Source organism: Accipiter gentilis, chromosome 7 (assembly GCF_929443795.1).
Source record: "Accipiter gentilis chromosome 7, bAccGen1.1, whole genome shotgun sequence".
In the NCBI taxonomy this organism is placed as follows: domain Eukaryota; kingdom Metazoa; phylum Chordata; class Aves; order Accipitriformes; family Accipitridae; genus Astur; species Astur gentilis.
The window spans coordinates 15,605,779-15,627,467 of record NC_064886.1 but is presented as its reverse complement, the minus strand read 5'-3'; the positions used below and the strand labels follow the sequence as shown (position 1 = coordinate 15,627,467).

Genomic DNA, 21,689 nt, shown 5'->3' with positions numbered 1-21,689 from the left:
TTTGTGGCTGTTTCTAAGGTCAAGTTCTTCGATACTGACTGCAGCTTCACCCTGGAGTGGTTTGAGCACTGGCTATGGCGCTCTGCCTATCCATGCATGCCCTGTGGAGCAGCTGTAGCGTGGACGGGGCACAGAGGTGGGCATTTTATGCCAGGTTGCAGCAGAGATAGAGCTGAGGGACCAAGACAGCCCTTTCGTCAATGCAAACAGGCTGAATCTGCTTGTCTGATGCAGGGATGGTGGCTCTTACCCTGGGGTGCCATAACCATACACCTCCCCTTTTCTAGCCAGGTCTTGCCTTGCTGTAGCACAAGGTGTTTGGGCAGGAAGCGTTTTTCTTTGACCACTTCCAGGCAAAAATGGGCATTTCGGGGGCCTGCAACTGCAGAGGACTTGACCTGATGGCAGATGTGGTCCCTCCTGGTCCTCCAGCTTGAGAGGAGTAGTGCAGGACTGCTGCTGGCTCCCCAATTGCTGGGGCCATGCACCCCAAAACTCACCCTTCAGATGCAGCACCATGCCAAGCCCCGGGCTGGGTTGGGGCCAGCGCATCCTGTCGAGGTGGAGGCACCTGCGTACTAGTCCTTCCTTCTGTGCATTAGCAGAGGAAACGCTGCCTTGTATAAATTTACATATGACTTGGCAAAATGTACGTTTGTGTCATTTCTGCAAGAGCAGCAGCCGGCTCTGCTGCTTACACATTGTGGCGGTAATAGAGGTGCTTGAGTTATAGCGAAACTTATTTCATTTTACAGCTCCTACAGCGTTAACAGATGTACAGGCGTCTGATCCAATCATGCAGGAAGAGATTTTGGGGCCAGTTCTTCCAGTTTTGACAGTGTGTAAGCTAGGAGCAGCCATACATTTTACAAACAAGAATAAACGACCCTTGGCAACATATGTCTGTGCTGGCAGCTCCAACGTAATCATAAATAAGGAACCCTGCTAGGCAGGAATGTATCTGGGCTCTGCATACGGTCAGTACGGACAAAGCATCTGCCTTCCTCCCATTATATTAATGAGGTGCAGGCACTGGAATCCCTATGCTGTACAGTTGGATTTGCTGGGTGGGGACAAAGGACTTGGAAAAACAAATGCTAACCTAGAGCAACAGAGCTTTATTTGTTTTAAAACCTGTATTTCATTTTAGTGACACTTCAGTCCTTCCCGCTGTCTTGCCAGGCTCTCGTGCATTACTGCACGCTGCTCTGTGATCATTAGCAGATGCCAGCTCGGCCACGCTAGAACTTCTTTGCTGAAATCGGTGCACAAGATCCCTGCTTCAGCCCGTGTGTCCCCTCCCGCACTGCTCTCTGCTCCCAGCCCAGTGCAGAGGACGCACTGGGGCCTGAGGACCCAAGCCTTGCTGCAGCTTCATGGCCAGTGGCTCTCCTGCGTACCTCGGGGACAGCATTCAGGACAAAAAGGTCCTTTTTGTACAGCCAAGTGCTGTATGACGAGGTGGCGAAGCAGAGGACAAACACTGCGTGCTGTGAACTCTCCAAGGGCCAAAGCGTGGCCCCTGCGGAGTTCTGCTCTGCTCTGCTGAGCTGCAGTACCCCATGGGGCTGGGACCATGCTCAGCCTGATCTATGCTTACTCCTAAATTCAAGCCCTGGCCCGCTGTGCCTGCTTAACTGAAACAACAGTGTCACCCCAGACATCAGCCTCCCTCTGCTTCAGCCCTGCAGAAACAATTACACAGACATCTTTGGGTAGAAAGGGAGAGGGGGGGGAGCTGGAAGCTGAGTGCACCCTAATAAATTTAATCTCTACATCATGTTAAAAGTGTAGTAGCTAAATTTATTTCTCCTTGCAATCAAAACAATACTTGCTTTGGTCCCAAAACAGTAGTGAGATTTCTTCCCCCCAGCTGGAAAAAAAGAAAATACTATAAATCCATCCCAGAGCTGATTTATATAGCATTCATGAAGAATTTATATTGCAAAGAATTTTATTCAATTAAACTTGAAAAGCCTCTAGATTCCTAAGGTTCAATAGTGATCACTGAGACAGAGCTATCATAAAACTGGATGGCCTGTCTGGAGCAGGCATTGAGAAAATGTCTGATGTGACATTGCAGCTGACGGTACAGTCCAAATCAAGAGCATTTGTCATTGGGATGTGTTACAGGCTAAGGCTTGGAAAATTACTCTGTGAAAAATGTGCATTAACAATAGCCATGAAATATCTGTTTAAAAAAAAAAAAAGGGTGAGTAATGAGACAGCGGTATCTATTAGCACTGGGCATTCTTCACTCTGACCCCACTCTGATTAAAAAGTTAACACAAAAGCCAGAGACTCTTTCGGGAAGCAAGTTTAAGGTTGTTTCTACTTAAATAATTGAACAGAGGAAGCTGCATGACTGACTGAAAAGCTCCTGCCACTAAAAGAGGCACCCTTGGTGCAGGACAAGCACCCTTAATGTGTAATCACCTCACTGCCCACAGGTTTCCATGATGCTCCTCCATACAAGGAGGGGAAGACTTAAATCACCATGTCTGACGTGTATTCTTCCCAATTACATTTCCAAGCTTTAAGTGTCTTGGACTTAACTGTAAAACTGTAATTGTCTGTATTCTCTATACAACGTGGGTAGCAAGGCGTTAACTCATTCAGCTGGCTGTAATGCACTTGTTTACATACCGAGTATGGTTTTTTGGCAGTCTTCAGTCCATCACGAAGCTGGCACAGAGGATGTCTTCTCTGTTGAAGTACTGCATTCTGCTATCGTGATGTTTGCGGCCAGATTCTCCAAGCCCTAGGACATGCTCTAGTCTAGTCTGCTGAGGGCTCCGTGAGAGTGACACTCCCGAGGTCAACGCAGACATTAACGTGTGTGAGATGTGCAGCCCTTTGGGTGTTAGCCTCTCTCTTCCAACTCTAGCTGTCAGCTGAGGAGGCACCGGGCCCCTGCTACTCATCACAGCCCCTTTATCTGCAAACTTAGTGACTTAAGTGGTCCCCAGTAGAGATACTCAAACTAAACAAGGGCTCTTCTCCGTCAGCTGGTACCTGCAGCCAGAGGGGGATGCTGTGACCAAATTCAGGGGGGTCTGTGTGCTCAGAGGGGCAGCTCCACGTGCAGTTAACCCCAGCTACCTAAACGCAGTTTAGAATCATCAAATCATCTTGCCTGCACATGACCTGTAGGCTTTGGCCCTTCCTCCTTTAATCCCTCTATCTTGCATGAGCTCCTTTCCTGGCAGAGGATGCACTAGATTGTCAGCACAGAGACATTCTTCACATGCATAAAGAGAGGCAGCGAGAGCCAAAGAATTCTTAGTGCATTCCTGTAAATCTACACAGCTCAGCTTCAGCCAGGGCTGATGGATTGAAAGCAACTTAAAAAAAGGCACGCTGGGCTCAGTATTAAAAGTATGACAGTTAAGGGCCCTTTGGTACAAGTAAATCACATTTATTATTTCAAAGCTTGTGGACAGAGTTCCTGAATCTCTACACAGTTGCTGTTCGGTACGAGCATTATGACTTACAAAGAGAAGCTGATTGTTTTCCCTTCTTCATTCCTCAGAGTCCTGTCAAAGCCTTTCCACAGCACCTGCCACTGCCCAGGGAAATTAAGACATCTCTAAAAATCAGCTGTAGTTCTTTGAAGTCTCCTGCCTCAACTCCAACCCCAGGCAAACAGTAACTCTGATGCCATCACCACGGTTTTATACAAGGGGTATTTGGATAAGGCCCAGTGAACAGAACAGCTGTGTTCCTCACAGTATTTATGAACAAGGTCCTAGTTATTTAAGCTGGAAGTTCTTGGCAGCTCACATTTCCAATCCAGACTTGTTCTCTTTCCCTTCCTCGATGGAGGAAAGCAGTCTGCTGGATTTAACTTCCAATGATCACGGAAAACAAACCTCCCAGTTACAGTCCAGGCTTTACATATATTTTCTCTTCCTTCCCTTCCTTCATTGCAGCGTAACGTGCCAAAACGAAGAGGTAGTCGCTCAGTCTGGAAACCAAGGGAAAAGCAGTGAAACCACTTCTCACATCAGGTGCGTTTTTATCCAGCAATGCACAACTACAAAGCAAGGCACATTTGATTAGAGCACAAGAACTGCAGGTAAAGGAAGGCAAAGAGAGACCACATGAGAAGTGATATCCAAAATGGCCTTCAGTAAGAAAGGTGACTGCTCCCTCAGCACCGCAGCAGTGTCTGTAAACATACAGGCCTCGCAAGAAGACTTTTTAACAAGCTGCTTGTTGAAACTTCAAAGATCTTATTCTAGAAGGGAAGCTTCTTGAGAGGTAAAACCCCACAGTTTTATCCCAAGACTAAGCGAACACCACCAAGCACACTTCAGTAGTACAGAGCAAGGGTTTGGGATTTTATTTTTTCTACCTGTTTAAATATTTGGCCACGTTTGGATCTGCTTCCCCTGCTTGTACTAAAGGAACCACGCTAGAAAAAGAAAAGGAAAATTTTAATGTATTTAACTTTCTAGCTCTGAATGCCCAAAGGACTGCGATTTGCTGCAGCACCAACTTTCACACCCCAACCTCACCTGGAGTCCCTATTCTAACTCCCCACAGCACGTGTGAACACAGTTTCCTTCCCCAAGAGGAATGTGTGGTGGCTAAATGATGCAACTAATTTTTGTAAGTGTTCTGGAGGACTGCAGCTCCAGTCCTCTAAAGGATGCTCATCAGTGCTATCACTGAACAATGGCAGCAATTTGCAGGATCGTTATCCTTTTCTGCAGGTAAACAGGGACCCCTCTTTTGTTGAGGGAACAGAGCTGTTCCTTGCCTCCTGACTGGTGTACAGCCCTCTTCCTAGCTTTCTTTTGACAAGAAACCACTGACTGTGATGTTAGTTTTTTGAAGATCACGCTGCTCCAGTGTATCTTGTCAAAGCAGCAATCTTCACAGCAGAGCGCATCCACAAAAATGTCTTCCTGCACATCAGTGGCTTCAGTGAAGAACCCCCAGCAACTCAGAACTGCTGATGAGCAGGTTCAGGCTAACACAAGAAACTCTGCATGGAAGCGATTTACATAATGAGCAGACAAGAATTTTCTTCTACAGACCTTACCAGGGGGAGTTTTCATCTCAAATAGAGAAGTGGGACAAGGTAGGTGTGGGCAGGAACATCTTAAGCCACTGAAAGCTTCCCTGGATCTCACACCTGCCAGTGCCCCAGCTTCCATGTGTGCTAGCCTACAAAATACAATTAGCAAACCAGATATGAGCTGAACACGTAGATGCAGCTCAGCATAAACCTGTTTGTTCTTTCTGAAGTTCTTAGCTCAGATGACCCAGTTCAGGGGATGGAAGAGAGACTGCTTTTTGCTGACCACACTCCTGGAATTTGACTAATACAAACATACAGAGTTTGACTGAGGCTCTAGCTGAGTGCAATACAGCTATGGCTGATTGCTCCGACTGCAAAGATTTGCTATCATTGTAGCATTCTGATCACCTTTTATCAATTTTATTCTGTTACACTATAGCCAACACTCACCACCTTTCAGCTCTGCGGCAGACAGCTCGAGAAAAATGGAGAGCAGCACTGCTTTTACCTCCTGACTGAAACAACAATGAAACAGCGCATCAATGTCTGCTAACAACAGATATAGCCATCCACCTTATTGTATAACTGCAGCAAAGCTTATCACATCTCACACACACATGCAACTGAAGCCAATGTTATGGATAGGCAACTGGGAAGATATCTGAATGGAGTAGGATGTGGAAATTTAACTCAACCGGGTCCTTCTCTTTGCTTTTCTTTTGGTACTTGTCCATGCAAATAATGGCCTCACAACCTGTTTTCTCACGGCAACTGGTAGAGCAGATTTACCCTAACAAAGCTTTCTCCAGTCAGTGAGAGGCATAAGCAGTACCTACTGGCAAGATGAAAGTTCTGAGTGGAGGAAGCTGCTCTGAGTAACTGTCAATCCATTGCTCCAGCTCCAGAACTGGCTTCTCACTAAAAGATGTTCGTTCTACAGAGGGAAAAGAAGACTCAACTAAAAGAAATGCAGAAGTGATTCAGTCTACAGATAGAGCTCTACTTTCACATTTCTTGGATCCATGGGTCCTAAGAAAGCATGCCAGAAAAATCCTCTTGCTAGAGCAGGGCTGGCTCCCCATTCAGCAGCCGTGGCTAGGTGTCAGTGTCAGAGCAGTGCCTCAGGCCAGCTTACAGCACTTGAGTCACACAAACGCAGCATGCAGCAGCTCGTGGGACTGTGTGTGACTTCCTCGGCAGAGCAGCCCTTAGGCAGCTCTAACTGCCACATACCAGAACAGCGTCGCCAGCACCCCTCTAGAAGGACAGCTGTGATTCAAGAACTGTTATCCCAGAAAAGGTACTGTGGGGCTTACTCAAGTGAGCCTCCCTGGCTGAGGAGAGAGGCGTCGCGATGTTGGAGCCCACATCCTGCAGCATACACTGGACCTAGATGTGGCAATCAGGACAAAAATAAGAAGCGCTTTCATTAACCAGCCTTTGATGCTCCGGTACAACTGCAGCAAGCTCTGGGAGGCGACAGCTGGTTGCACTGATTAAAGAAGATCCTACCCTTGTTGTTCATCATCCCCCAGCCTACTGGCAGGGGGGATCAGATAAGTGCTCCCTAATTGCTTTATGAGAAGCCAGATTAGCGCATGTACTTGTTTTCACTGGCACATTAAACCACCCTGGCTGACTTTGCAGAAAGCAGACTGGGGCGTGCTCACATAATCCCTTTGCTGGTAGGACACCGAACCAATAACGTCTGGAAGAAAGGCAGTGACAAACAGCTGCAGACAGCACTGGCTTGATGTCACATCCACTTCCAAGAGGGGCATCTCTCCGCAGGCCGGGATACTTGAGAGGCAGTCTGGTAAAGCTTTTTAAAATCTCTGCTTAGCTCCTTCTGCGTTCTTGTGCAGAGCGAAGCTAATTAGCAAGGCTCACAGACTGCCACAGCAGGACCTGTCTCCCACCATTGTGCCCACGTGGTTACTTTGTCCTGATTTCAAATCTGAGGCTATGTGACAACAAGACTTGCGTCCATAACCACGTACAGTAACAGGTCTGAATAAATCTAGAGATATGTTTGTCTGCCCATAACTAATCACGTGAACTACCGGTTTCCTTCTTGGTTAAAGAAATTTACTTCTTAGAGAATAATCAAGGGCCAGCATCTTAAGTCTTTATTTATTTTAATACCAAATTTATTAAATTCCTGTGTGTCAGTGGGAGTACTGTGTCTAAAATTAAAGGGTTTAAGAATATGTTTCAACAGCGCAGATGAAGTGACTGCACTTCATTATCATTAATGATTGATAAAGTGAGGGTTATCATCAATACTCACTTTGTGAAGTTGTTCAACAAATGTGTGGCCCTTTTCACTCACAAATTCACCAGCAAGCCTAAGTTAAAAAGAAAAGAGTTAGATGGAAATGAAAAAAATTACCACGATTGTGCATATACATTTTTCCATATGAAAAACACAGAATTTGGACACTCCTGGCTGTACCCTCCAGAGGAATTTGGTCCACAGTGTATCCCTTTCCCTCCTGCTGGGTGGTGGGGCTGGGAGAGCCGTTCTTGACGGGAGAGGATGCCCAGAAGACTTGCACAGAAGGGGGTTGGGATGGTGTCACTAGGCCTTTGGTGTGTAGAGGGCCTGGGTTTGGCCTGCCCAGGGCCAGAGCTCCCTGGGCTGGCGACCACGTCCCTGGTCAGCACGGCCACCTTGGCAGGACATGGCTGGGCCTCCACGGCCCCTCCGCCCGGCAGCGGGAGGGGCTCCTGGGGCAGGGGCTTACCCGATGGCCGAGCTCAGTTCGTCGGTGGCTCCCAGGGCTTCGAAGATGCGGTCGGCCTTCGGCCTCCGCTCCCCGGTGAAGGTGCTGGAGAAGCCTTTGGAAAAGGCCCAGGGCAGGCACTCAGAGGCCGGGCCCGGCGCAGCGAGGATCGGGCCGGGCTCTACCCCGCGCTCACCTCGGTTCCCGCCGCCCTCCCGGACATTACCTGCATCTCCCGTCCTCGTGTAGATCTTCGGGGTCCGGTCGCTGCGGGAGCCGCCGTCGGGGCTGCGGAAGGCACAGGCTGTGAGAGAAGGCGCGGGCTCCTACCCCACCCGGCCCCCGGCTCATCCCCGCGCTCACCTGCCCTCCCCGCTTCGCTGTTGCCGCCGCCCCGCCGCCCCCAGCAGCCCCCGCAGGTCCCGGAGCGCCGCCGCCGCCGCCCGCCGCAGCATCCCTCCCGGCCGCCGTAGCCGCCGGCCGCCACCGCCCCCTGACCCTCCGCGGCCGCCGTCCCTCCCTTCGCCCACGCGCGCCGTCACCCCAGCGCCGCACCACTCCGCGCCGCCGCCTTCCGATTGGCCTTCCCGAGGTCCCGCCTCCGCGAGGATCCCGGCTATTGGCTCGAGAGCGAGGAGGGCGGGGCGGGGCGCCGCTCCTACTGGTGAGCGGGAGTGTCGGTCCGCGCGGTTAGAGTTGGGCGGCTGAGGTAGCCGTGAGAGGCCGCGTCCTGCTGTGGGAGATGTGGGAGCGGAGCCTGGTGCTGTCCGCCCCGGGGAAGGTGATCCTCCACGGGGAGCACGCCGTGGTGCACGGCAAGGTAAGGAGCCTGCTGCCGCCCGTGGAGGGGCTCCGGTCCGGCTCACCTGCCCCTGACGCCGCATCTCCTCGCCCGCAGGTTGCCCTGGCCGTGGCGCTGAACCTGAGGACCTTCCTCCGGCTGAGGCCCTGCGCTGAGGGCAAGGTGTGTGTCCGCCTGCCCGGCGTCGGCGTCGTGAGGAGCTGGGACACCTCCAGCCTCCAGGCCCTGCGGAGCGGGGTTGCAGGCAAGCACTGGGAGGAAGGAACCGCTCTCCGTGCGTCGTGTGGGGCTCTCAGTCCTGCTCGGCGACTTCTGCCCGGTGTCTGTGCAGGGACCCCCGCGGGGGGGGTTATTTGTTCCCCCTGCAGAGTGTTGCTGGGCCTTGTTGTCTATGACCACGCTCAGTGTGTGTTTGACTAAAGTGTCCCTGCGCAGTCCCAGCTCAGGCACCTGCAGTCCCTCTGTGTGCCTCTTGTGACCTGCCTGGTGCTCTGGTATCTGTGAGTGGCCCTCGCCGTGGCTGTGTCCTCCTGTTTCAGGTTCCCAGGGGCTTGTTCTAGTGCTGCTGTAGCTCAGGCAGTCTTCTAATACATAGAGGAGCTAGCCAGGGACCATGTCCAGGTGTATTACTGAAGGGGGACCACAGAGGAGTCTCTCTGAAGTTGGTCCGAATTGAGGGCCCTCGGGGAGGGCAGGGATACAGACCCAGTTTTCCTGCCTCTCTGCCCCATGCCAGCCCTCACTGGAATTTCTGCAGCATCTTGTACTGGATGGAGCCCCTGACTGGTGGTTGTGCCGTTTCCTTCCAGAGGACCTAGTGTGAACTCCTGTGATCCTCATGAGCACCGTTTGCTTAGCGGAGGGCAGAACAAAGTCTGCTGAGTCAGAGCATTGCTGACCTCTGTCAGTGCTGACCAAAAGTTCTCTTACGCTGATGCCTGCTCCTGGCCATTCAGAATCCAGACTCGTGTGAAATGCATCAGAATATCCATGTTCTTTAATAAACAGTTCATGACTTGCCAAGTTCTACACAGTGATGGATGGGTGCACTGCAAAGTGTAGGCAAGGAGACAGTTGCTGTAATGCAGCACAGGTGTGGGGTGTGGAAACACTGGGTTTTCGGAGTGGCTGGTGGAGATTTTGCATTTATTTTGTCATGAATCCTTAGGTAGAAAGTTTGTAGGTGAAATCTGAAATTGGCTCAATCTGTTTCTGCCTACTATAACAGGAGATGTTGTTCTTGTAAATACTGCTTTCAAGTTTAACAATTCCCTGGTTACTAAGTGTTTAAATTCTCCCCTGCTTGCTTCCATAGCTGACTTTGATGAATCTAAGTCCCCCAGCGTAGAACAGCTGCATACACTGAAAGAGTTTGCTGGAATTGCTGCCGGAGCCTCAGCTCCCGAGAGCCTTGCCATTCTTGCCTTTCTTTATATGTGCCTGGCTATTTCGGCTAAGTATGGGTAAGGCTATCTTCCTGCCCCAAAATAAACATGCTGTCTTGAGTGTTGTTCACCATTAATTGCTTCTACAAGGTCATGGGGAGAAAAAAAATCTTTGAGGCAAAACAAGGAATTACAAGGAATCTCACTTCATTTAGGTTCTGAGCACCTCAGGAGACACCCTTCAGACCTGAGCTGTTTGGGTGAGGTACCTCAGGCAGGTGGGCTGGGAATCATCTGCTGTCATTTAGGCATCTAGCTTTGAGGTGCTTAAGAGCTGTTCATCCCACCATTCCTGCACAGTCAACAGAAGCAGGCAGACATCCCTCCCTTCAGCACGCAGCTCAGTTCATCCTGGCTTAGGTTAGAAAAACTGCTACAGAGTTGAGCTGTGAATTCATTGTCTGAGCTAAGTGTGATCCCTCCTGTGGGCTAAATCTCCCTGAAAAGATGGGAACTTGGGGTAACCACAGCTCGGGGCTGTTCAGTTTCTAAACCTGACAAACACTGTGGATGATACTGGTGTAAGTTACTGCACAGGTGCTCAGGGCAATGTCTGATACAGGACTGCTTACTATTTTAAACCAAGTCAGAACCTGACTTCAGTATTAATAGCAAAGGAATAAAGTTAAAGAATCATGATGTGATAGCACTGGGGCTGTCATCAGCCTGCTCTGAAACCATCAGTTCATAGTTCACATCACTCACCAGCCAGTGAAAAGCTCTTGGGTTTGATATTAGGGTCTGTAACACAACCCCGGATGCATTCAGTGGAGAAAAGGGGCACGTGGGCACGAGTATGTGTGTCTTTCGTCTTCCCCATCAGCTTGTCACTCCACTGGGATGTAACTATGCAGCTAGGAATTTGGGATATTTATGCTTTATTAGAAATATGTTTAAAATCACGTTTACAACAATCTTTGAAGGGTCTCTTTATGGTGCTACTCAAGTATTTAGTTACTAAGTGCCCCTGCTAGCAGCTTGACAAGCTGTGCTAATCATAGATCCAATTCAGCAAGGCTTTGTTCTAGTACAATGGCTTAGCAAGGCTACTCAGCTGTGCTAACTGAGCACTCATGAAGCCCGTGTGTGTATGCATGTGCTGATGTTGCCAGTTTTCAACCAGCTTTTCTTGTGATCCGTCCTAATTGGCATCTTTTTGCCTTTGAAATGTTGTCTTAAGATGGAATTCAAGGTTGTTGTGTTACATCCTGCGTGTTTGTGTTTCAGAGATGTTCCGAATGTGGACATACTGGTGTGGTCTGAGCTGCCCACGGGAGCTGGGCTGGGTTCAAGTGCCGCCTATGCTGTTTGCTTGGCGGCAGCCCTGCTGACGGCGTGCAGAGCCATCTCCTGCCCTCTGAAGGAGGGAGAGTCCACAGCCAGGTAACGCAGTGGGGAAGCCTCCCTGCTTTGGATGCACGGCCCCGGGCAGCTCTGCTTTCTGTGCCTCTGTCTTTCCTTTTACCTGCACAAATTCTGGCACTGGCACCTCTCTTGGTCTCTCTGGCTGACTCCTGGGCTGTGGCCACAGCAGCGGCACCCTGAGTGCCTGGCTCCTTTCCCTTCCTCTCCTATCGCTGCCCAGTGTTGCCAGCAGCAGAGGCATGCCCTGTCCCAGGGCTCCAAGCTGTGAATTACACGTTTACAATTCGCTTCTCCCAATAAAAGCAACTGAATGCAAGGACTTTGTAAAACTTGCACCATTTCCCTTGTCTAGTGTAAGATATACATACTTAAAAAAAAAAAAAAAGCTTTATTTGGCCAAGAAAATAAAGCACACACTTTAATGTGGTGAATTATTTTAACCTCTATTTCTTCTCTGTCCCTGAGCATCTTCCAGGTTTTGCGTTGAGTCCTCAAGGAGTCGAGCATCCTGTCTGGTTTTTCTACATTTTCACATGAATTTTTTTTCTGCATGTGGTACACTTCCTCCTGATCTCCTGCCTGAGTTTCCCCTTTATCAGTGCCTGGTGAAAAGGGGTTTCTTTCCTTCTGCCCTTGGGTTGCTTTCCCTTGGAGTTCAGTCTTGAAAAACTGGTCTGCTCTGCTGTGTGTCTGAGGAGGCTCTGTTTAAAGATGCATATCACAGCTGGAGTGGCAGAACCCTCTATTGTGTGCTGGGTGCCAGGTGCAACCTTTTATGGTTGGCTTCTGCGGATTTTGTGTGGGACTGAAAGTGAGACAGCAAGAGGGGGTGACTGTGCTCTGCTTCAGAAACAGAGTTTGCAGCCTGATCTAGAAACACGTTCCTAGGGCAGAACAATTTGTACGCCATGCTCAGGCAAATCTCCCAAATAGTCTCATGGCATGAGAAATGAAAGGCCAGTTCCAAACCAGGCAGCAAGGATGTCTTCATTCCCTGCTTGTGCTTCTTAGCTTCAGCTTGAATACAGCGTAATATTTTTTTTCTTCCAGCTGGCATGCAGAGGGGTAAGTGAGAGATGGGGGTGTCAGACTTCAGAAGGTTTTTGCTTAACATCGCAAGAAAAGAACAGCGTGATATAATGACTCCTGTGTAGAGAAGAATCGCAGCTTCTGAAAGAGGATTAAAAACAAGTGGTTTACAGCAAACTGCGCTTCTATTTTGAGTAGCGGTGGTGTGAGCTGTTTTCCTGAATGCTTCACAGATTAAATATTGGCAAGTGAAATGAAAGGTGTGTGGAGATGGATAAAGACATTCAGCTGAGGTGCAAGGAAGCAGGGAGTTAAAGGAAGCAGCTTCCAGATAGCAGGTGGCTCTCAGAATTTCTGCCTTGCCTTAGCAGTGGTCAGTGACTGTTCTCATTATTTCATGTAAGACTGTTTGCTTTTCCAAAATCCATGTTTGTGCCTCTGCTTCATCATGCAATACCTATTCTGGGCCCCATATTCTAAAAACCTGTCGAATGCACGTTCCTGCTGCATCAAACACCAGCTCTGATCTCGGCAGAACATCACTGGTGCTGGGATATCTGATACTGCTGTGCATTAGGCCATCTGAACAGTGGCTTGGAACATGCACTGTGTGTCTGGACTGCAGAGCAGGCAGTGCTGTGTTGCAGGGAAAGAGTCAGAGATGTGTATTTGCGTGCCTGTGCGAGTTGAAGTGTGTTACAGCAGGGTGCAGGAGGGCTAGCTGGCTCCCTGTGGGCACTGAGCTTCCCTTGGGGTGCCAGGGTTTGAGACAGTCCTTCACCATGGAGTGAGTGAGTGGGTTTGAAATAGACTGGGGAGTGGTGAAGCTGCAGCCAGCAATTGCTTTTTAACTGGCAGCTCTGCGTTTGCTTTTTGTATTGCTACAGCCCATTAATTAGTATGTTCAGTCAGGGGCCTTGATCCTTGCTGAGTCTGACCCAGCACCAAACTCTTTGTGCCAGCATTTAAACTCTCAAAGCACTTAGCAATTTATGTGACTGCTTTTAAGACAACGGCAAGAGCTGGTTTTGTGTTTTTAGCATAACACCTTCTGGATCTGTTTGGTTCCCGTCTGTGCTCTAAGTGCCAGCACCCAGTGTAGCTTGAAGTGTTAGGAGTTAATCCCTAAAAACCAAAGTCTTTGCTGGAGGTGGTGGTGTTAGAACTGATTTACTTTTTGACCCAATTTGTGAGGCTTCTGCAGCTGAGCAGCTGGCAATTAGAGGCTGAAGCTGCACATTTGAAATGCAACTTTTACTATTCTGTTCTCACATTGTGCCTTCTGCGTCTATAAATACACTGTTCTGCCTGTTGGTGAGCAGGATCTCAGGCCAAGATGTGTGGTAACACACAGTGTCAGGGAGGTGGGGATAAGTCTGGACTAGCATTCGGTTACATGTGATCTTTGCTAGGCCAGGGCTAGGATATTCTCCCTGAATCTGCTCCTTCCCTTGCTGCTGGCCTGCAGCAGGAGCACTGGGTAGTGGTTGTGCCCTTTGTGCTGTCTCTGTCTGTGGAGCAGTGCCAGTTCCCCTCGTGGGCTGGACGTGTTTCTGCACACTGCCAGTCAGAAAAGTGCTGAGTGCCAGTTAGGTGCTGGAAACGGCGATGCCTGCTCTCTGCTGAAAGAACACAGTGTGCAGAGGGGTTTTGCGATGCCGGGGCTTCCCACAGCAACTGGGTGCCTTGTATGCTTCCCACTGCTTTTGTATCTCCTGTGGCCTCTGGTGCCTGTCTCTGTCCACATGTGCTGGTTTCAGTTGTGTATTGGAGTCATTTACTTGCCTTTCAGGTGGACAGAAGAAGAGCTGACTTTGATTAACAGTTGGGCCTTCCAAGGGGAGCGGGTGATCCATGGCAATCCGTCGGGTGTGGATAATGCTGTTGGCACCTGGGGTATGTATGTGTTTGCTGCTCCGCGGCACTGAATATGGGCGCTGAGGAGAGGCTGACAGGTTGGCAGAGCAGCAGACATGTTTCCATTATCCGCTGCAGTGTGCATCAGCTGTGGGAAGGTGGTGAGCAGATGCCACAGGTTGCATTTCTGCAAACAGTAAGGCTTGGCTGGGGTTGCTGCAGGGACACTGGATGGAGCAGGTTGCCCCACTGCACTGAGGTGCAGCAAAGGGAACAGAAACTCTCAAATTCGGTCTCCATTTTGACCTGAGTAGAGGGAATCCTTTCCTGTCTCACTTTGCCCCATCTGTAAGCTGGGACTGGAGCCAGCTGGGCTGTTGGGAGACTTGCTGCAGTAACACCAGAGATTGTCCCCCAGGCAAATGCTGTGGGGCAGAGACCCTGTTGCAAATAACGGATATTTAAACATTCTGGTGTGAACAAAGAAACCTAATCCTGTTGCAAGGATAATGCAGTAGAAAATGCAGTTGGACAGCTGTCATTTAGTTTCAATTAGCAGAGACTTCCAAGTGTTTTGGAAGTGTCCTTCAAGACTTTTAATAATCTTTCTAATGAGACCTAATCGCAATGCCTCTGTAAAAGTAGGAGCCAAGTGAGACATTCCTTCTGGACAATGAAATTCCATGCTGAAGGACGGCTGCTGACATGAGTGCACACATTCAGTCCAGTTTGAAACCTGCATGCTTGGCTTTGCCCCAGGGAATCACTGCTTGATTCTTTTTTTCAGTAAAGATTTAATGCTGGCCAAACTCTTTGCCTTTTAAAAAATATTAATGTGATACCAGACTAGTGGAGAGCAAAGAGAAAGGCATTGGGTTAACTACGTCCAGCCAGACCCTCTCATTAAGTCAGCAGGGTTAGGCAGATTCATGCTGTCTGAGAACATGGTTCATTTAGCTGGTGTTTCTTGCAATTACTGTCATATGCTCTGGGTGAGGTTCTAAAGATGAAAGACCTTCTGCCTCTTGCGACACTGTGTTATCTCTCAGCTCACTGTGTACTGAGACAATGCATGTATTTTACTTTAGGTGGAGCCCTGAGATACCAATCAGGAAAAATCACACCATTAAAGAGGTAAATTTTGAGTTTAAAAATAACACTTGCATACGGTGGGTGGAATATGTCAAAGAGGCATTGGGTGGATCTTGTAGGATATAAGATTGATGGGAGATCGCTAACAGCATGGTGGAAGGACTTTGTAGCCAGATTTTGCCATGGGTGTGGGTAGCTTGAGTGTTGTCTTGGTTTGGAGTGGATGGGAACAGTGAATTGTTTGGTCATTATCTGACATTAGATGAACACAGCACAAAGGATCAATATTAATTTCATGGCATCATGGGCAGCAGGAACGGATCTGCTCCTGGCAGCAAATGACATTGCGGGGAGGGGGAACTTTTTGCTTACCTGGTGGTAGGACTGTGTGAAAACCAAGCTGCATTGACAAATCCATGTCCAGATCCTGCATGTTACCTCTGCCTCCTGCCAATGAAGTATAATCTGACTCCATTAAAATCTTTCACAGTGCATGAAATTGCTCTATTAGCAGTTAATGGCTACTGCTGGCTAGTCTCGTAGATAGTATTTCAAAGGAAAAATTTTGCTTGAAAAACATGGATTTCAGTAAATACGTTACAGTCCTATTTATAGCACTAGTACAGTTGTTCCTTGTATCTAAGAGGAGCAAGCCTCAACCCAACCAGCACTTAAGCACCTGATTAACTTTATTTAAAACTAATGGGACTCTTATCTTGGGTGTCTTGCACAAATAGGCCTTTCAAGGCAGAATGAACTGTAGCTTTCTGGGCCGTGGGAGCGGCTGCTGGGGGACTGTGAAGGAAAGAGGCAAGGAGGTGTCTCTTGTTACTTCCAGGGTGCCGATGCTGAGGATCTTGCTGACCAACACAAAAGTGCCTCGAAGCACCAAGGTTCTGGTGGCTGGTGTCAAGGAGAAGATTCTGAAGGTGCGGCGCCTGCCTGGTTGCGGGGTTGGGGATGTGTGCTGGTGTAGGGTGGGGAGATAACCCTCAGGAGCTCAGATCTGCTCGTATGGGACTGCGGGTTTCACGGGGATCTCCTGGGAGGTCCGTCCTGTGGTCACTGCATTCCTGTCTGCTGCTAGCTAAGGCCTAGCTGCCCTGGGAATGGGGGTTCAGCTCACCTCCTCCCTTTCTCCAGCATTAACAGGGCTTGCCACAAAAATCACTGGTTTGCAACCATGAAAAGAATAGTTCCTTCCTCTGACCTGTTTCCCTCTGTTCCTCCATTTTCTGCAGGTGGGAGCAACTTACTATTGCCCTGCTCTGCAGTGGGTTTTTCTGTGAATGAGTAGCCCCAAATGGGATGAGGAATTGTCCAGCTCAGAGAGACTGGGGCCTGTTTTATCACAGTGGTGTTAGAAGACTAGCAAGCAGTCTTCTCACATCTTGCCTTCCCCCCCTTCTCAGTTCCCTGCTATAATGAACCCGGTGTTGGACTCCATTGATGCAATTTCTCAGGAGTGCCAAAGTGTTCTGGAAGCGATGCCTGCAAATCCATCACCAGAGTATTACCCTGTGCTGGAGGTAAGGGGCTTGTTCGCCAGTATTTTTAGACACTGTTACTGTTGAACATCAAAATGTCATTTAAAGAACATTAGGTCTAAGAAAAAATTTGATAGCAGGAAATGTTCAGTTCTGAGTGAAACCATGCTCTGTGTGTGCTGCTTTTAGTGCCTTTCTTGGAGCCAAGGGACAGAAAATGCTGCTGGTGTCTCTCCACAGCGGTGCACAGGGAGGGAGAGAGTGAGCCTGGTGCTTTGTGGACCTGTAGCTCTGGAGGTTTTGCTTCCCTTTGCTAAGAAACGTGGAGTGACTTCAGGCCGAAACGCCACCTCCCTGCGCCGTGGGCCAGCCATGCTCATTCTGGCAGTCACTGCCTGTGAAGCAACTGCTTTGTCATTGCCAAGGCTGGAGTGAAGAGCAGAGTGTCCAGGAGCCACTGGTTTGTGATGGGAGCTGGCTCATAACCAGTCCATTGCTCTGCGCTCATCCTGGCTCTAGAAAATAACAGACAGAGTTGTGCCCAGAGCTGACCTGACATTGATGCATGAGGTGCATACAAAGATCTGTGTTTGTCTTGGCTTTGTTCAAAGTAGGAGAGGCTGCTGTGGTGGGGGGAAGCATGCTTTCAAGTGGAAGAAGTTTTTTGCAGTGCTGAGAGAGCTGTAATACTGATTCATACAACCGTGGGGTAAGGATGTGTGGCAGTCTCCCAGCTGAGGCAAACCTCGCCTGGCCCTGGGTGCCAAGTGACTTGGATGGTCAAGAACCACTTGGTGCCAGTGGTGCAGTTCCTTGTTGGCATCTGGATCCCGCTTCTCGGCTCTCCCGTGAGGATCTCTGCCTGTCCTTGCTTTTGCTGGTAGGTTGTCCCCTCCACAAGCATGAGCATGCTCCAGAGGTACAGGAGAGGGCTCTGGGGTAGGACAGAGAGCTGCTCTCCCAGCTCAACTTGTGGCAGCAGTGTAGGGCCACTCTTTGAGCAGATGGTTGGTACAGCCTTCTCCTCTTTGCTTCAGGCTGTGTTGCACCTCACTGCATGTGGGTGAGCTGCTGTTGGGACTGCAGCAAGCACAGGAGGGTTTCCCATGGGATTCATAGTGGAGTCCTTCTCCCTTCGCACCAAGAGGCTGGTGGGTTTCTGTGCCCATCTGGGTGGGGTGACCCTAATGAGGGCTGAGCTGGCATCGGCTGGGGAAGATCTGGAGTCTGTTTGCAGCGCAACTTCAGACAGCTCCTCTCCACCTTAATGCATTATTGCTCAGACTGTCAGAAGTATTGGGAGATGGAGAAGAGGAGGGCTAATTGGAAGTGTGCTTTGAGATCCTCATGTGAAAGATGCCAAAGCAGCCTTGTATACAATGCCTGGGAAGCAGCACTGCAGTGAGTGGGTTTCTGTCTTGAATCTGTTGTTTTGTCTTGTGCTTGAATTGCCCACAGAGGCACAGTTGATTATATGCAGCATATATATATATATATGGCTGTTTCTGAAATGTGCAGTTCTGGACAGCATTGTATCTGAACCATTGAACTAGTCTACTGTGTCATAAGCTGTCATCCGATTCCTGGCAGATTTTGGATCAGGGGATGACAGGTGTCTTGGATCATCATAGACAGTGCTGTGCCCTCACTCAGGCATATAAAGAGGCCTCTAGATGGACGTCTGTCCAAAGTAGCACAGAACTCGTGATATATGCACTCTGCATGCAACTGGCTAATTCATCTCCTCACATTTGTTTAAACGCAGTACAGAAATGCTCTGGAGGTGGGGGGAGAGGGATTCTTTCTGCATCGTCCCTTCCTGTGTGGTGTTGGCAGGAGACCCGTGCAGAGCTGAGGGAGGGTGATGTGACTGACACCTGCCACGCTGTAGCGTGGCTTCCCCTGCTCCCTGTACGCAGCTTTCCTGCTGGCTCACCGTGAGCTGCAGGTGGGGAAGCGCTTGGTGGCACCAGCTGGAGGAGGGAACACCGGGCTCCTGTTAGGGAGCCTCTCTGGGACTGGTTCCATCTCAGCTGGCTCTCTGCTTGTGATACCCACTGGGACAGCGATGGGAACAGCTGACACACACTGGGGAGATGATCAAGTCGTGGTGTCAGACCAGCGTTGCTGAGAACAAGCTTCCTCCTCTGATGGTGCTGATGAGCTGGGAGGGGATTGCGGTGCTTGGAGGCCTGGTGTCAGTTCCTGGCCCTGCTCCAGGCTTGCTCTGAGAGCGGGCCAAGCCCTTCCCTCTGTTCCTTAATTCCTCACCTCGAGTACTGGGAGGCGAGAAGCTGTAACACCCATCTCTGTGTGGCATTGTCCATCACTTGGGCCATTTGGCCTGTGCTGCCATGGCAGCTTTCTCCAGGAGCAGCAGGGTTTGTGGCTGGCTGGGATAGCGTAGCAGAGATGCGCTCGCAGCTCACCAGAGCTGGGCAGCTCTGCTTGGAGGCGGCCTTGCTTGGAGAGTGGCTTGCGCTGCTCTTCCCTGAAGGGAGGACCCTCTCGAACCCACTTGAGCCGGGTGCCAGATTCCCAGCGTGGTGCTGTTGAGAGGCCTCTTGGCTTGCAGCCCAGGCCCTGCCCATGAGGAGAGAGAAGTGCTGCACAATGCAAACAAGGGGAGGTAACTCCACGTCGCCTCTCCAGCAATGCCGTTTCAGACTTGCCTGTGTCAGAAGTCCCCTGGATTTGGTTATGCTGGATAGATTGCAGAGCTGGGCAGGGTGACAGCCAGGAATGGGAGATGCTGGCTTAGTGCCCTTCCCACGGCCAGAGAGGCGGCTTGCACAGTCTCCTGCTCAACACTCATGTGACAGGGGAGAGGTGAAGCAGTTGGGAGGCATCGGGGAGCTCTGATTTAGTGTCTGAAATAAATGCCTGCTGGCAGCTTGCCATGATCAGGATTTTCTCAGGAGGTCCAGAAGTTGTTGTACCGCTGTCACTGTGGTGGGCAGCAGCAGCGCAAGTCATGAGGGGGACAGGGATGGATGAGCAGTCCAGGGCTCAGACTCTGACCTTGACCTTGCCGCCCAGTGCTGCTGGGCCCTGAGACTTGTGGGTGGCCGAAGTCCCTGCAGAAATGAGATTGGGGCGGGGAAGGCAAGGCAGCTCCCCTGCATCTTGCTGGGGAGGGAGCCACAGCTGTGAAGAGCCTATGTCACCATGCACGCCAATCTCATGTTTGTGCGGTTGCTTTTAGGAACTCTTTGATATAAACCAACACCACTTAAATGTGATCGGAGTCGGCCATCCCTCCCTGGACAGGCTGTGCCGGGTCACAGCATCCCACGGCCTGCATAGCAAGCTGACTGGGGCTGGTGGGGGCGGCTGTGGCATCACCCTGCTGAGACCAGGTCAGTAACCCTCTGCTTGCTCTGGGCATCCTTCCCCCATTCCACATGGCCCTGCCAGTGGGGTCAGGTCTGGAAGCAGAGGGATATGATACTAGCCCTCACGTGGCTGTGGTGGGATGTGAAGCCATGTCACGAGTGTGGGATGGTGTATAGCAGAGCTGCCTGGCAGTGTAGTTTGCAGTGTTTCATACAGGGGAGATTCAGTGTGTTAATTTATGTGTGTCAGATCTTCAGGGCATTGGCCCTGTTCCAGGGGGGCATGTGTTTAAACACGCAATGGCCTGTTTCAGTCTCCCTGCAGTGGCCTAGCTGACTAACTGGCTGCTCTTGCCTTCCTCTTGGCAGACACATCCCCGCTGGTCATGGAAGCAGCCAAGCGAGACTTATGTGCCTGTGGATTTGAATGCTGGGAGACCAATATCGGGGCCCCTGGGGTGACCCTGCACTCCTCCTCGTCTTTAAATGCTGAAGTGCTGCACGCGCTCTCTGAGAGTTAAGCTTCTGCCTCTGGCAAGACTTGAGCTCTTGGCACCATGTCCTCAGAGCGACAGCTGTGTGTGCCCTGATGCCTGGAAACTTCTCTCCTGGTCTCCTGTATGGCTGAGGGCCTCTAGACATGGGTGTGGAGCCAGTTTCAGGCCTGGTGTCACTGGGAGCAGGGGCTGCAATGAGGACCTGGGAGCAACTGTTCACGCTTGGGCTAGGTGGGAGTTTGACCCAGGCTCTCAAAATCCTGTTTTGAATTTACTTACTCAACTGCTGTGCTAATCCCAAGGGGCAGGAGAAGAGGGTCTTGGCTGGATTCCAGTGCATATAATGACACTTTGCTTGGTTCTGCTGCTTCAGATGCATGTGATGTCTCTTCCCTTCTCCCCTGGCGTCCTGCAAGGGTGGGCAGCGGGGGCTGGCAAGGTGGATGTGCAGAGCGCTTTGACATTTCTGGGTGAAAAGCATCTTGGCAGCTCAGGGCTTGACACTCGGGTCTCCGTTTCTCCTGGACTGAGATTCACGGTGGAGAGAAAACCTTTAAATACAGCTCTTACCTGCTACTAATTAAGAGATGGATAATTAAAATGAAAGATATAGCACAATTCCAGTGAAATTATCACTGTTATCACTCTTTCCCATAATCTCTGCCCGGGCTGACAAGCAGGGTCCCATAGACAGACGCTGGTTTTTGTTCATGTGCTCGAGGTCTGGTTCAAACAGCAACCGTCACCTGCAAGGAGGGTGGCTAAAAGCAAGGGCAGTCTTAAAATTTCTACTTGCAATAGCTGTTCTAGGATCTCTCACACTTCAGCCTTAAACGAGCATGCCCTTGATCTTGCCTGTTGCTGGATATGTAAAACATGGCACTGCCGGGGCAGGGGGAGACTGGGGGTGGAGGGGGGGTCAGTGACAGAGCAAACAAATTTGTTTTAATTTGAAGTAATTGGCTTTAGGTAGAGAAGAAAAAAAAAAACAAAACAAAAAAACAAAAAAAACAAATCACCTCCTC

General features: G+C 50.1%; 3 protein-coding genes across 4 annotated transcripts in view; 1 reads left to right on the top strand and 2 right to left on the bottom strand.

Annotated features, from left to right (window-relative positions):
• Positions 1 to 21,689, bottom strand: part of SVOP (SV2 related protein) — a 263,464-nt gene that overhangs the window by 198,474 nt on the left and 43,301 nt on the right. The window lies entirely within an intron of this gene.
• MMAB (metabolism of cobalamin associated B) lies at positions 1,975 to 8,265 on the bottom strand. Of its 2 annotated transcripts, none has more exons than XM_049806527.1 (9): positions 8,119 to 8,265; positions 7,982 to 8,043; positions 7,777 to 7,870; positions 7,320 to 7,377; positions 6,346 to 6,418; positions 5,866 to 5,963; positions 5,480 to 5,544; positions 4,358 to 4,417; positions 1,975 to 4,036 (listed from the first exon to the last, which is right to left on the bottom strand). In XM_049806527.1, the coding sequence occupies exons 1-9, from the start codon at positions 8,208 to 8,210 to the stop codon at positions 3,880 to 3,882; spliced, it is 759 nt and encodes a 252-aa protein (XP_049662484.1). In that variant the 5' UTR covers positions 8,211 to 8,265; the 3' UTR covers positions 1,975 to 3,879. The 2 variants fall into 2 exon arrangements, with proteins under 2 accessions (XP_049662484.1, XP_049662485.1); XM_049806528.1 differs by having other exon boundaries at positions 1,984 to 3,967; positions 8,119 to 8,263.
• Positions 8,461 to 21,559, top strand: MVK (mevalonate kinase). The gene is made up of 10 exons (XM_049806532.1): positions 8,461 to 8,575; positions 8,654 to 8,801; positions 9,873 to 10,020; positions 11,230 to 11,385; positions 14,189 to 14,292; positions 15,342 to 15,387; positions 16,184 to 16,274; positions 16,758 to 16,874; positions 20,038 to 20,191; positions 20,537 to 21,559. The coding sequence occupies exons 1-10, from the start codon at positions 8,498 to 8,500 to the stop codon at positions 20,686 to 20,688; spliced, it is 1,194 nt and encodes a 397-aa protein (XP_049662489.1). The 5' UTR covers positions 8,461 to 8,497; the 3' UTR covers positions 20,689 to 21,559.